At 39.8% G+C, this 15,768-nt stretch overlaps 1 protein-coding gene across 1 annotated transcript in view; it reads right to left on the bottom strand.

Moving 5' to 3' along the window:
* Eprs1 (glutamyl-prolyl-tRNA synthetase 1) overlaps positions 1 to 15,768 on the bottom strand; it is a 65,429-nt gene that overhangs the window by 46,138 nt on the left and 3,523 nt on the right. Inside the window, exons 2-8 of the mRNA XM_052199948.1 lie at positions 14,395 to 14,479; positions 12,265 to 12,364; positions 10,790 to 10,946; positions 9,197 to 9,336; positions 6,956 to 7,050; positions 1,719 to 1,845; positions 852 to 1,044 (exon numbers count right to left, since the gene is read on the bottom strand). Of these exons, the coding sequence (XP_052055908.1) occupies positions 852 to 1,044; positions 1,719 to 1,845; positions 6,956 to 7,050; positions 9,197 to 9,336; positions 10,790 to 10,946; positions 12,265 to 12,364; positions 14,395 to 14,479 (897 nt within the window). The remainder of the gene's footprint in view (positions 1 to 851; positions 1,045 to 1,718; positions 1,846 to 6,955; positions 7,051 to 9,196; positions 9,337 to 10,789; positions 10,947 to 12,264; positions 12,365 to 14,394; positions 14,480 to 15,768) is intronic.

The following is a 15,768-nucleotide window of genomic DNA, read 5'->3' as shown; positions in this document are numbered from 1 at the left end:
AATACCTGGTCCCTAGCTGATGGCAGTTTTGGAAGGTTATGAGAACTCTGGTGCAAGACTAGGATTATGCCTTTGAATATAGTAGCTCAGCATCAATTCAAGCTTCCAAAGTCATCAGCACATAAATAAGCCATATTGTCATATCCCAGCAATAATGACAGAGCTGCTGGTCTCTAACAGTGGACTGCACTATCTTATGCCTCTTGTCCCTCATGGCCCTAAGATGCTTCTGTCAGGGCAGTGTAGAAGTAACTGAAATATGTAGACTTTATTCAAGTGACATTGCACCAATATGGGGTGATAATGAACTTACACAGTAATCACACACACACACATACACACCTACATGTTGGTGCTCACAGCATTTTCAAACACTTTAGGGCTGGTAAGCATTTAAAATAACTTTAAATGTTACAGAAAGAATATCTCAAATGAAATAAATGCAAAAAACTGCACCCAAGAAGTCAAGTGTTAGAGATAGGACACTGAACATAGGTTGGTGCAGAAACAGCTATAAGAAGCTATACCAGGATCTGGGGGGGGGAGGGGGGGGAGAGAGACTCAGTGGCCAAACATGTGCAGACCTAGACTAGATTATGAGGCAAAAAAAGAGGAACGCAAGCAGGACCTAATGGCACAGCTTATAATCCTAACACTTAAGAAGCTGAGGCAGGGAAGTATCAAGTTTGAACCTAGCTAGGCTATAGGCAACAGGACTGCCTCAGACAAACACAGAAAGGCATAAGAATCAGAGGAAGAAATAGCCTTAAATGTGTCTTAAACTATATCTTTCACTTAAATAAAAAGAAAGCAAGTTTCTCCATCAGACTCTGACACAAACTGTGCCGTACAGTTCTTCCTGTGCTTGGACTCCATCCTCTGCTCACGCTCCACCTTCATCTGTTCTGCAGGAGTGTCATCCACATAAGCCTTCCCTTCTTGAATTAATTTCTCTGCATACTTCATTATAGTTTCAAAATGATCTGAAGTATAAGTAAACTGATCTGGTTTAATATGCAGCATTGCAACATCTTCCAAGATGACCTGCAGTTAAAATAAAACAAAACAAAACAAAAAAACAACAGTAACCAGCATTATATCTGTCATTTTCTTATACATATTCAACCAATGATAGATATTTTGGGCACATGTAATGAAACACTATCAGTTTTAAATAGCCTGAAAAGACTGTAGATGATACACAATGTTAGGTCAGAAAAGAAGAAAGCTACTCAGTGCCCTGGCTTCCAGATGTCCAGCTGTGAAACCAGATCTCAAGGTGGAGCTCTGTTTACTCTTGAGAGCTGTTATGCTGTGACACCAAGGCCACCAGCACCTCAGTGACTGTATTACAAGTCCTCCAAATACAGATACTACGAGGCTAGAAAACCACACCTTACAATACCTGTGCAGTTTTTATTTCATTCATAAACTTAAGAGTATGACAATAAGGAACTCTGCTTCCAGTTAAATTGGTATTCAAATAAAAACGAGGTGTTTAAATAAATTCAACAATAAGTGGAGAAAAGAAAAAAAATTAACTTAAGTTTTTGGAATGGGAGCTCAATTACGTTTGGCTTAGGTCTCAGGTATGAAACAGACGAGGGGGGAAAGGCAGCAATGGAACTAAATTTATTCTCGTACCGTGAAGGCATCAGATCACACTCTGATTTTAACCCACTTTTCTGAGAAAAGGTCATCACTACACTTTTAATTACCTTCTCAAAATCTTCCTTTTCCTTTTCTGGGTTTGTGTCATCAAATCTCATGATCAGTTTCCCTTTAAAGTTAACCTGGTAGTGCTGGTTCAGAAGAGCAGCTTTTGCATGCCCAATGTGTAAGTAACTAAAACAAAAACATTTTACAGAGAAACTCATTAACATGCTTCAACGGGATTCTTACCCTTAACTCTCTGAGGAGCCAAAGACTAAACAGAACGTCAACACTCCCCAGTCATTTTACTGTCTACCAACAGGCACTGTAATAGGAAATGTGACTGACAGAGACAACAGACTAGAACATGGACAGTGTAATCATGATTATAACCCCCTACGTAAACTCTCAGAGGGCAAGGTATTATAAATATTACAATCCTAAGAACAGTCTTTTTTTTTTCCTTCCAAGAAGAATGGTCATTTAAAGGAAAACTTCTGAAACCATTACCGACGTAGGCCAGCAGTGTACCTCTGACCTCGCTGCTGCTGCTGGGACCAACCATCTAACATTAGGAGAGAAGCACCCAAGACAGCTGCTGTCACTTTTATGGCTAACTCAAGAGACTAGGAGAGTTAATATGACAGAGAAAAAGCTATGAGTTTTGACCACTTTCCTTGGTTTCAGTTGTCTCAGATGCTAGTGAAAATATTTAAACTAAATGATCTCAAAGGTTCAATCTAGCACCAAACTCCACAAATCGGAATCTAAGAAAATATTGTTTGTTCCCATGGGCAGCTGATAATAATGACAATAAAAAAATAACACTACTGTACAGCGATGACCTCCTCCATCAAAGCAGTAGTAAAATGCAACACACAAAGCCAAGTGGGGTAAGGCCTGGCAGGCAGTCATGAGAATCACATGTTTCAAGGGAACCTGAGCTATATAACTCTAAGCTAAGAATATGCATCTGAGATCTTATTGCTAAAGATATTGCCAACCAAGCAGAAAAATAGGCATGAGGCAAGGTTAAACACTTTTGAAGCAAGTTTAAATAGCTCTCACCAATGTTTATTAGTTTCCGTGGTAACTGTAGTAAATGTTTTAAAATAGTCACCTAGTTGGAAAGCACATCTTTGACCTCAACTAATATAGTAACATGGGAGGAGAAAATGCAAACCCTTAATATGTCTTTGCTTTTTACATCAAAACCAAACATCAAGCCTTTCTGTAGTAGTAGAGATTGAACCTGTGTCAAAGAGATACCCTCTCACTGAACTGTATCCCAGGTCTAAATCAGTGTTCTTTAAACACTCAAACAGCAGTCCAGATTGATGATTCAACTTTCTACATAAACCAAAAACCTGTTTGGGTATATACATATTCTCTTTGTCTCTGTCTCTGTCTCTCTTTCACACACACACACACACACACACACACACACACTCTCTCTCTCTCTCTCTCTCTCTCTCTCTCACACACTCACATACGTGCGCGCACAAGCTTCTACTGTATTTTTGCAACTTTCTACAAATCTAAAACTATTATTAAAAATAAGTTTGTTTAATATAAGGGGCTATTTTTTTTCCAGGCTGAAGAGATGGCTCAGTAGTTAAGAGCATTGTTTGCTCTTCCACAGGAGCCAGGCTTGTTCCCAGCATCCACATGGCAGCTTACAATCTATCTCCGGTTCCAGAGAATCTGACACACTCTTAGTAGCATCTACAGGCACCTGGGAAATACATATGGTGCACAAAAGCACCCATACACATAAAATAAAAAAATAAAACAAAATAAAGGGATGTGAGTTCCCAGAAAGAACCTGAGACGCTATGGAAGATGTTATGTGTGCTACATCTAGTAACACCACTGTAACTACTGTCAGCAGAGAAACACAGGGCCACAGAGATGGCTCAGTGGGTAAGCATCTGCTACCAAGCCTGACAATCTCAGTTCGATTTCTGGGCTTCCCATGGTAGGAGAGAATCAACTCTTCCACATGTGACACGTGTGTCTATATATATGTACACATATGACAAACCAAATAAATGCAATTATTTTAAATTTTTTCACCAATCATCACTGATCACCTGTTATTAATGTGCTCAGTTTTATTCATAATGTTTGAGGACCATCTTCAGCTTAAGGGGGCAAACAGAAAAAACCCTCTTATGCTTTGAAGACATGTCTGAATCTGAAAGTGAATACAGCCCTAAGAACACAAATCTCAAGAAAACAACCAGGACTCTTAAAACAGTCACAAAAATAGCCTTCTCAAGAGACAACCTATATCACATCAGGTCTAAAAGATGAACAGTGCATACTTTGCAGTGATCTGTATTAGATTCTGCCACACCTCCTCCTTCCCCCTCTCTCCCTCTCTTTCTGTCACAAGCACACACAAGGAATTACTAGGACTTCAGAAACAGATGGCAGAAATCTAAGCCTGGCATATTATTAGCACATGGTGTGAGTTAGTTTCTGAAACCACCAGTAAAACAAATAGTAAAAGTGCATTTGCTCACAGAGTTGCAGATTCATGGGCTACTGCACATGACACACAGGATAGTGTCTGCACATAAAAGCTATCACATAAGGAGCACACACAAAATCACAACACTTGAGAGGCTGAAGCAGGAGGGCAGCTCTGAGTTCAAGACTAGCTCTGTCCAGTGAGTACCAACTCAGCCAGGACACAGAGGAAAGGGCTACGGGTATAGCTCAATTGGTACAGTGAATGCCTAGCATGCATGAGGTCCTGAGTTCAATTCCAGCACTGCACAAAGTGAGTATAGGACACATTTCCATTCCCCCACTTCTATGGAAGTAGAGGGTCTGAGGGCACCCTCAGCAATGCAATCTGTTTAAGAGCAGTCTAAGGGTGGCCTCGGACACACGAGATCTTTTCTCAAAAACAAAATAAAACATTAGGAACAATGCAAGAGGCAAGGAGGCAATGTCAACTCCTCTGACATCATGCTCAGAGAAAAGAGATTCAACAGCATCTGAAGATGTGAACAAAAGGAAGACCACTCAGCAAGATGGGATGCTGGGTTATGCTCCAACTCCCACACAGCATTAGAGCACCTCTCCAAGTCTGTTACTCTAAAATTCAGTTGTAAGAGACTACTTTAATGAATGACAGTGGTTAAAACAGGATGAATGGTACCACTACACATTCTATTTTAAAAATACCTTTTGCAGCCTAGAAAGATGGCTCAGCAGTTAAGAGCACTGAGGTCCTGAGTTCAATCCCCAGCAACCGCATAGTGGCTCACAACCATGACAATCAGATAATGGTATCTGATGTCCTCTTCTGGTGTCTAAATAGCTACAGTGTACACACATACATAAAATAAATAAATAAATCTTAAAATAGAGTACCTTTTGCCAAGGCATTAAGGTCACTACTCAAAAGGACAACTGTGACCTGTCACAGTAGATAGAAACAAAATACCAAGAACTAAAATATAGTAGAAAGTGAACCATGTAAGGTGTTTTTCATGACAAATCTCACTTTGCCAACTATCAATCAATCCCTCACTGATCAAGTCTGTAGCTATTTATTGTTTCTCTTTTCTTTCTTTAAAGAATTATTTTTAGCTGGTCTGTGGTGACGCACACCTGTAATCCCAGCACTCTGGGAGGCAAAGGCAGGCGGATTTCTGAGTTTGAGGCCAGCTTGGTCTACAGAGTGAGTTCCAGGACAACCAGGGCTATACAAAGAAACCCTGTCTTGAAAAAAACAAATCCAAAAAAAAAATATTTTTAGGAGATAGAGAGATGGGTCAGTGGTTAAGAATACTAGCTGCTCTTACATATGATCTAAGTTCAATTCCCAGTACCCACAATGCCTTGGGAACCTGGCTGCAAAATGTGAACATACAAACACACACTTACATACACATATAATAAAAAAAAATTAGTGAAATAAAATTTATGTATATAGGTGTTTTGAGAGTATGTATGTCTATGTGCCTGGTGCCTACAGAGGCCAGATGAGGACATTAGATGTCCTGGAACTTGAGTTACAGTCAGCTGTGAGCTGTCATGTAGGTGCTGGGAACTGAACCTCGGTCCCCTGGAAAAACCATCTCTCCAGGCCTTTTCATTTCCTTCTATCTGGCATTCAGTTCAAAATCTGAATTGATGAACTTAGAAATGTCAAAACAAAACGTGGAGTTCTAACTGGGATAGTCTGTTATTCTAGCACTCAGAAGGTGGAAGCAAGATTAGGAGTTCAAAGCCAGCCTTGCTGCATAATGAGTTCAAGGCAAGCTTCAGCTATAAACTTGGTCTCATCTTCACCCCACCGCCCAAAATGAAGAATTTCAAAATGCTATTAGTAACAAAATTGTGAATAAAGAAGTATTAAATGGAAAATGAGGAGTTACTATCTGCCATTAAAACAAGATCTGATTATAAAAATGCAAGATCTGAATTATATTTAGGAAGCATCATCACCTCACGTACAGAATGACAGTGTGATGGTCTCCTAAGGCTAAAAAGCCTAAGGATGGCTGCTACAGGGAGATCTGCTTTTGTATTAGTGCCTTTGGGAGGATTCTATTACAAACTTCACTAGGGTATGTTAGAGAGAATGCAATGACTGACACACACAGGCAGAGACTCCACTCAGGCTGAGGAAATGCAGGGCAGGGCCTGTGGGCTCTCATGAGTTAGTCAAATTACTATTTTCTGTATGTGTCAAGAGTTAGTAGGTTTGGGAGACCTGAAAATTAATGGAAAGAACTATACATGTTTTTCAAAGTTTCCTTTCCTTTATTTTAAAAAAATAAATACTACTGTAATGTCTACTATAAAGGAGTAGGTATAAAATGCCTGAAAATTAATGAAAAGAACTATATGTTTTTCAAATTTCCCTTTCCTTTATTTTAGAAAAATAAATACTACTGTAATGTCTACTATAAAGGAGTAGGTATATAAATATAAATCCTTACTAAATAAAGGCTGCAAAAACCTCAAGGTTCAAGCAAAATCCAAGCTTTCCTATATATGGACACTTTAAATTTAAATATTATATTTGAATTTTTCTATTTATGGATATTTTCTTATTTGTTTTTAAAATTCTATAATGAAATTTAGATATTGTCTCTAATGCTTAATGAACTAAAACTACATATTAACATAAGCTGTAAATAATTAAACTGAGTCTTTTTAGATTTATTCCCACCTTTAAAGCTGTATCCTTCTACACAAACTCAGCAACAGTAAGTAATTAGAACTGCAGAGCACATTCACTAAGTGTGTTTGGCTATGAGAGGTGGCGTTTCCTTACCCACTGGCCTCTGGGGGGAATCTGACCGTCACCTTTCCCATCTCTGCACCCGGAAGCTCGACGAACTTCCCAACATCTTGTTTTTTGTCGGGTGCCTAAAAACAAAGCAGACACAGGAAAAATAAGCATGGCTAAATGTTTATGTGTACACTCATTTACCAAATACTGGTCACAAGCAGAAAGACAACTAGATCATCTGTACTCTGTATAGAATCCAGATATACTGAGAACATGAACAAAACCAAAACTCAGGTAGTAGAGACATTTAAAGTGTGTTCAGTTAAAGTTAAGAAGCAGGATCTATGTCACCAGGAAAAATCATAACAGAATGTAAGACCCAAAATGGATCTTGAAAAATAAGTAGAAATATGCCAGACTAGAGGGAAAAGGAACCACTTGAGAGAGAGAGAGAGAGACACAAGCTGGGTGGTGGTGGCACACGCCTGTAATCCCAGCACTCTGGGAGGCAGAGGCAGGTGGATTTCTGAGTTCGAGGCCAGACTGGTCCACAGAGTGAGTTCTAGGACAGCCAGGGCTACACAGAGAAACCCTGTCTCAAAACAAACAAACAAACAAAACAACAACAACAAAAAAGAGAGACACACAAAGATGTGCAAGAGAAAAGTAGTGTCAAGTCAATGGGTGCTGGGTGCATGGATACAGAGGCTAAAATGGACTGGATCCAAAACACAGTTGAGTGTCTAAGGACTTGGAAGTCCCTGGTGGCAATGACATGACCACTTTCTGTTTAAAAGTTTGATCCCTAGAACCCACACAGAGGATCACACCATGTGTAACTCCAGTTCCAGCAAACTCTTCATCTCCACAAGCACCAGACATGCTATACAAACAGAACACCCACACACCAATACATTTTTTTATAAAAAGATTATAGTATTGCCTCAATAAAAAAAAACAATAGTAAGAAAATCTCTCAATAAAACTTGTCGACGGATTAGATGGAAAAAATGCTGAAAGACGGAGTAAAGGGTGCTAGTGACAGCAACTGAGTAGACTATGATTTCCACGTCCATACTAGCAGTGTTTACAACTTTTATTATGCCAGAAAACCTTCACAGTCGAATGTCACTGTGCATACTTAGTATCTCAGTTTGGTTGCTATACTGTGATATAGACCATGATCAAAAGTAACTTGGGGAAAAAAGTTCATTTGGTTTATATATCCTGGGTAATGGCCCACTGAGGGAAGTCAAGACAGAAACTCGAAACTCAAAATAAGAGCCTGGAGGCAGAAACTGAAGCAAAAGCCCTGGAGGAGTGCGGCTGCTTCCAGGCTAAGCTGCTTCAGCCTGGGGCTGTCAGCCCAAGAGTGGCACCTGCAGGTGGACTGGGCTCTCCCATAGCAACCCTCATTAAGAAAATGCCCCAGAGGAGTGTCTACAGGCCAATCCCATGGAAGCATTTTCTCAACTAAGGTGCCCACTTATTGATGACTCCAGCTTGTGTCAGGTTGGCAAAATATGTGCCAGTAAAACAGATCAAAAGAGAATACTTGTCACCTGGAAGGAGGACCTCTGCTACTGAACTGTATGTGACATCCTCCTACAGAACTTACCGAGATACAACTTAATGGCTCAAAATCAGTGAAGATTCAGGATAAAGAAGGAAGTCCAGTCACAAAACAGATGACTGGGGTATCACTTGGTAGCAGGACACATCCCCAGCACCAAAAACAACAAAAATAATATGTAAAATTTAATTTTCATTATATGGAGTTTGGAAGAACATGCATTGGGGACATAATCTTGCAGCCATAAAATTCAGGGATTTTATGTAATTGAACAGTTAAAGGCATACTAAAACTTAACAAAGATAAGATCTAAGTTTTTTTTTTAATGGAAATAACCTTTTTTGAAACTTTTTATTTTAAAGCAGTGCCACAGATCCAATACCAAGCCCTGACCATGCCAAGCAAACATCCCTGCTGTATTTCATCCCAACCCCAAAATAATCTTTCAGATCTAGAATCTCAACATCAACTAAAATATCAGAATTACAAACAAAAACTACAACAAACAGGGACAGTGAGGCACTCAGCAAATAAACACACTTGTTACTAAGTTTGAAGATATGCAGTAAGCCCCTGGCTCACAAGGTGGAAGGACAGACCTGACTCCTATTAACCCCATCTCTGACCTCAACATGGATACCATAGCTTGTGTGCACCTACAGACACACAAAGTTACAATGCAAAAAAATGTAAACGGTTTAAAAGCTCACCACTGTAGCTTTGTTTGCTGAAACATTCCACTTGGTACCAACTGAGCGGAAGGTCTGCTGGGCGTCAAGGAATTCAAACCAGCGTTTAACATGGACTAGAGTTTTGTTCTGTTTCAAGTGTTCCTGCCATGCAGCATTTCCTGTAAGTGAACATAATGTTTTTAAATTTACCAAATCAGCAAATCTAAAGCAAAGTTCCAATCACAGTTAATAATTTATGTGAATGAAATTAAGCTTCTGCAATAAAACCCTAATAGTTTAGTGTATTTTGTAGACATCACAAAAGACATTCTTTTAGCTGGAGGCCAGGTGTGGTGGTGCTCAGCCATTCTCCCAGCACACGCCAGGGGAAGACCAGTGCTTCATTTCAGTAGACCAACTAGAGAAAACAACACAAGCTAAGGTAACCAGTTAATCACAGGGTCACAGACTCTATTCCCCCCCGAACACACACACACTTTGCAACTTTGCTAGTACACAGGGGAGACACTGTTTAGCTCCATTTCAACTACACACAGATGATGATGTTCAAAGTACCTCATAGACTTCCAATTCTGCCAATTGCAACTTAAGCTTTTTACAGGTCCAAAGTTTCCATAAAACAGGTCATCTGTCATATCAAGTAATCTTCAATGATCTATGCTTTCTCATATATTGTACTCTTTTAAAAAAATTACAGCTCTCTATATAGAGACCAATCAGATAGAAGCTACACAGTCAAAATTACATTTTTAAAGGCTGCCTCTCTTTTGGCCTTGTCACTTCGGTGATTGCATGTCATAAAAACCTATGTAACTTTACTCGAAGTTACTAACTTGTAATATTTGCTTCCATAAAATCTAAAGTATACGGCTAATTCCTGCCTCACCATCAAATTGTTAGACTGCTGAAATCTGTAGATTTCTGCACATTTTGAGCGTGTTGTGTAAATTCAAGCTTGCCTGTAGTGAAAATACTACAACTATAAATTATATCAAAACATTTCAAACTATACATTTTAAATACAGATTTTACATATCCACCATATCTCATGAAGTAATTCTTGTTTTTTTTTCCCAAGCTAAGTGTTCCCCATGTTGTTAAGAACATTATCACATCTGTTGTAAATTAATTGTACAGGAGAAAAAAAGGGACCTACCAACCAAAATCACTCCAAGTACCTCCCTAATCTGTCCCCCACACTCCCAAGCTGGGGTTGGGAGTAAGACCGTCACTTAGGTAGAAGTGCTAAATAGAATGAGGCTCTCTTCAGCAGGAATGACAACACCAAAGACAAGAAGAGTTGGAGAGAGACGACTTCCAGGCCAATAGAGACCACAGAATGCCTGTGACCACGAATACATGTGCACACATGTAATGGCAGAAGTCTGCTTACTTTTCACCTAGCACAGTAGTGTATGACCAAAAAATGGGCACCACTATGCATCTGTATAGTCCCAACTGCCTGGGAGGTTGAGGCAGAAGGGCTGCTGGAGCCTGAGAGTTTGAGACCGGCCCAATCCCAAAAATATAACCCCTGCCCCAACTCCCATCCCAAACAATAAACCTCTCTAAACACTAAAACACCAGTATTTTAAGATGAGCTGTTGATACCTTTTAGGGTGGCCCAAACACATAAATCTGCTAAGGTCAAGGAGTTCCCAACTAGGTACGTTCTCAAAGACAGGCAATGATTAAGCTCATTGATGGCAGAAGTCAGCACATCACATGAAGACAACTTTGTAGCACTAAACTCCAACCAATGATCAATCTGTGAACAAAAGATAGAAAAAGAATGAACCCCAGAGCTCAGGTTTCCAAATAAAATGGTCACACAAAGAGTTAACGATGGCACAAAGTACTCTTGGCTTCCTCAGCTAGAACAAAAGTGTTCTGACCTGAAATTATACAATCTGCCATTACATGGGTTTAATTCTGCAAATCTGGATCTAATATGCCACTTACATCAATGCTGTCTATGTTTATGATTTCTTTTTTGCTTTGTTTTTTTTTTTTTTTTAAAACCAGGTACATGAAAGGTCCCATCAGAGTAAACACAAGAAAAGTGCTTGATAGCTGACAGTGCAAGGACTAAGCTGTCTAGACAGACAGGTTAATCCACTGGAAGATATTTAAAAGTCAATAATTAAAATCCATTTTCTGGCCGAGCAGTAGTGGCACATGCCTTTCATACCAGCACTTGGGAAGCAGAGGCAGGCAGAGGCCAGCCTGGTGTACAGAGTGAGTTTCAGGACAGCCAGGGCTATACAGAGGAACCCTGTCTTGAAAAATTGAAAAAAAAAAATCCATTTTCTGCCCAGTGTATTGGTACATGGCTGTAACCTGGCAGGGCAAGAAGATCAAGTGTAGACACCTGCCTGGGCTATATATACAGGAGACCTTACCACCTTCCCACCCAAAACAACAACAAAAAAGAAAAACCATTGTTTATTTTTTGAACTGTGTAAGACTTACAAAAATTAGGGTAGAATATAATTAGGTAGAATAGTAGCACTGAAAGTTGACCTATTACTGTTGTAATTAATCATTAACTTAAAATGAGTTCTGAAACGTGTGTGCGAGCCTGCACAATCTCTGTTTCTAGGCCTACTGTCCTCTCTGTGAAAGATGAGCGGCATGGGCTGACGACACAGGCTGATGGTACAACCCGACTGTGAAATGTTCACAAACCAGGGAGGTGACAGCAGCACTAACTGAGACAGCAGACTTGGCTGTACGGAGACCATGAACCCTACGAGCTGAAGTTTGTTCCTTTGCAGTGCTGGGTATCCCACTCAAGTCCCATGCATGCCAACATAAAAAGTCTACTTGAGCTACTCTTCCAGCTTATCTTTCTGAAAATAAACATGCATCAAACCAGCAGCACAGGACACAAGTTGACAGACTAGCCTGGGCCATATAAAAAAAAAGCAAACCAAACACAAACATTCCTTCTCCTGAGCTTATGATTAAACTCTGTTCATATTCTTCTAAGGACTAATATCACATGCCAATGCACAGTAGGACAACAGTGTCCCAAACAGAGAAAGCAAAGACAACACACAGGAAAATACATACTCCCTGCTTACCTCAGTGTGCTCCAGCAGGTTAGACCCATACAGCCCAGATGTAGTTGCAATTCTAGCCAAGTAGCGCAGGATTGAATTTACATCAGTGAACACCACACTCCTGGAATTTAAGCACTATGTAAATTATAGTTGTTTCAGCAAAAGTCTTAAGAGTCACAAATGCAGAAATGGAAACCTTAACATTTACCAATTTTCTACCATAGTAAAAAAAAATGTGTTAATTTAATTGTACTCTGTTTCAAATTCCGATGTTCTAAAATATCCACCTAAATTTAATTTACTTCAGAGTAGATTTTCTATGATACTTCATCCTTTAGGCTTTTGTTTCTTTAGCATTTTTAATTATATTTATCTTCTATTTTATATGTTTATAGAGAGTGCAAGATTATTTAGTTTAATTATTTTTATTTTGAGTACAAGCATACGACAGCTTGCATGTGGAGTCAGAGGACAACTTGTCAAAGGGCAGGTTGGGGCTCTCCTTCTAACATGTGGATACTGAGAACTGATCTCAGTACATCAGGCTTGGAAACAGACTTTTAGCCATTGAGCTAACTCACAGGCTGTTCTATTTTTTGAGATAGGGTCGCACATATCCTGGACTAGCCTTGAACTCAAGACCCTCCTGCCTCAGTCTAGAGAGAACTGAGCCTATAAATCTTCACACCAAACTGCTCTCCTAACTTTCAGTTTCTATGTCTCATCAATGGTGATAAAAATGTAACTGGGATTTAGAATAATTTTAAACTAAATTAACTAAGTTATTAAATTTAATAATTAAAAACAAATGCAACTTTCAAGGGAAGAAAGCATGTCAAATCCTAACAAAATGCTAACAAACCCAGACAATGGCAAGTCCCTGCAGACTCAAAAAGTTAAGGCAGGAGGACTCCTTGAATTCAAGATCAGCCTGGACAACACAGCCAGGTTGGGGTTGGGGGTCGGGAGAGAGGGAAGATCACTAGCATAAAAAACAAGGGAGAAGAGAATAAGCACATGAGCAAGCCATACCACAACTGTTTGGCAAAAATAATTTACAAGATACAAAACCATAAACAGAACGTAATAGCAAGAAAATTTCAGAAGGTAGAAATCAAAAAACTTTACAAGACCTGGAAAAACAGAATCTTCAGTGGACAAAATTGAACAGGACATAAATTTAAATTTTTAAACATCAAGAGAAAATCTGGCTGAATGCAGGTTTAAGAATCATTTAGAACCAAGCGGTGGTGGCTCATGCCTGTAATCCTAGCACTTGGGAGGTAGAGGCAGGCAGATTTCTGAGTTCGAGGCCAACCTGGTCTACAGAATGAGTTCCAGGACAGCCAGGGCTATACAGAGAAACCCTGTCTTGGGGAAAAAAAAACAACAAATTCCCCCTCCACAAAAAGAATCATTTAGAAACAGCTACCCACAAAGCTTCCCCTGTTAGGTCGCCCTGTTACCTATCTTACTAAAACATTATGTGGAGGCTCAAGCTCATCACCTCGGCATCTGGCAGGCTGTGGCAGTGACTGCACTGCTGAAAGTGCAAGGCCAGCCTGGGTTACTGAGGGAGAGTCTGCCTTACCCCTGCCCACACTATCCCCATTACCAAATAAATGGAAATTTCTTCTCTAATAAATAAAATCTAAAGTCTTCTTTGAACAGTCTCATCAACCCAAGAACTGTAGGTTCTGATATTACATTCACCAAATGAACAGCTGACAGAGCATTGCTGATACAGCTCACAGCTGACAGGACCAACCCTAGACTTTAAGTGTCTCATTCAAATTCACAACATGTGAGGGCCTCAGGGTCTAACCTGATATTTGAAAAAAAAGAAAGCCATTCATTCATTCACGGTAGTGGGCTCAAACAAAATATGAAAATACTCTTACCAGCCTTAGCTATATCCCAGCCCCAATTTTCCCCTTTAACTTTAAGGCCAGTTATCAGCCTGGCATGGTAGTGCAGAACTGTAATTCTAGCACACAGGATGCTGAGGTAGGAAGACTTCTAGTCTCCACGCACACACGCACACACAAAAATGAAACATCTTTCTATGAATAATCCACCTAATTAGCAGGTAAATACACCCAGAAAACTCAGTGCTATGTATTTTTAAATGCTGTTCAGAATGGAACTTACTCAGAAACCCGAAGAAGATTCTCTTTCCCTTCTTCCACAGAAATGCTGACATCACCTTTCACATGTTCCACTGCCAGCAGAGCTTCTAAAAATGACAGCATGAAAGATTTATTTCTCTTCAAAAAGAAGATAACATTTATAATATAACCTGAGTTACTGAGCAACAAGGATGAATCAACAATCCAATGTAAAGTCCTGTTAATATGTGACACCTCACACACACTGCTGCCCACCATAAAGTCTAATCTTGGGTCTTAGAGAAGTAACAACTCAGAATCTGTGTACAGTTAAATTGCTTGTAATTATGTTCAGATTCCAGTTAGTGACACTAAATTCCTTTCCTCCCTGAGAAGAGGGTAAGAAATTAGAATAGTGGCTTTTATATTTCAATATAATACTATGCTGATAGTCACACAACTTTTAATCTCTCTAGCAACAAGAGGTAGCTCCATTACAGAAAGGAAGCTGAGGCTTAGAGGTTAAGCAGCAAGCTTAGTCACCTTGGCTAAACACACAGCAGTCAGCTTGTGAATGCAGGTCAAATAGTTCAGATCTCAAATTCTAAAACACCTTGTAATGCTGTTTTTTGGTACCTAACACAGTGAGTAAATTCATCCGTCCTGTGTCCCTTAATCTGGTTAAGGTAGAAAACTAGCAGACACTCATTTCTATGTAAATACTATGCTCTACTGGGAACAAGGCCCTATCAAAGAAAGCATAATAATCTTGCAAAGCTTATTATAATAGAAAACAAGTGCTGATTTGAGTGTTTGTAACACTCTCTAAGTTATGTTGACTATGGTTGCAGGTCTGCCCCCTGTTAAAATGTATTGAAGTTTAGTTGCCCTGGTCAGTATTAAGAAAGGGTCCTGTAGAGTCAAGCATGATGCCTATCTTCCCAGCACCCTGGAAGCTAAGGCAGGAGCATCAGGAGTTCAGGGCCAACCTGGGATATACAAGATCAGTTCTGAAACCTACAGAACAAGGCTTGCCTAGCATGCCTGAGGCCCTAGGTTCAATAACCAGCAAAGGGTGAAGGGGAACTGCGCCTTCAGGAAAGGACTAGTAGTACAGTGAGGGCGTTCTGTCTTCCATTACTCCAGGATCATGGCATAGCAAGACTACCACTACAACTGGCTTGTTGGTCTTGGACTTTTCAGCCTCCAGAGCTGTGAGCCAGAAAATGTGATTTCTGTCCATTACAAATCACCCTGTCTGTGGTGCTGTCTTAAAGTTGCACAAAGCAGACTAAGACAAGGGGTTTCTCACAGGTAACATGTTTTTAAAAAACAGACAAAAATTTGGAGGGACAAACCAGGACAATCCAAGTAAATGAGATACATTTTGGCATGTATCCTGGGAGTCCTATCTAGC

The sequence above is a fragment of the Apodemus sylvaticus genome, chromosome 12 (assembly GCF_947179515.1).
Source record: "Apodemus sylvaticus chromosome 12, mApoSyl1.1, whole genome shotgun sequence".
NCBI classification, from domain to species: domain Eukaryota; kingdom Metazoa; phylum Chordata; class Mammalia; order Rodentia; family Muridae; genus Apodemus; species Apodemus sylvaticus.
Note: the sequence above shows the minus strand (reverse complement) of the source record. Positions and strands in the feature narration are given on the sequence as shown.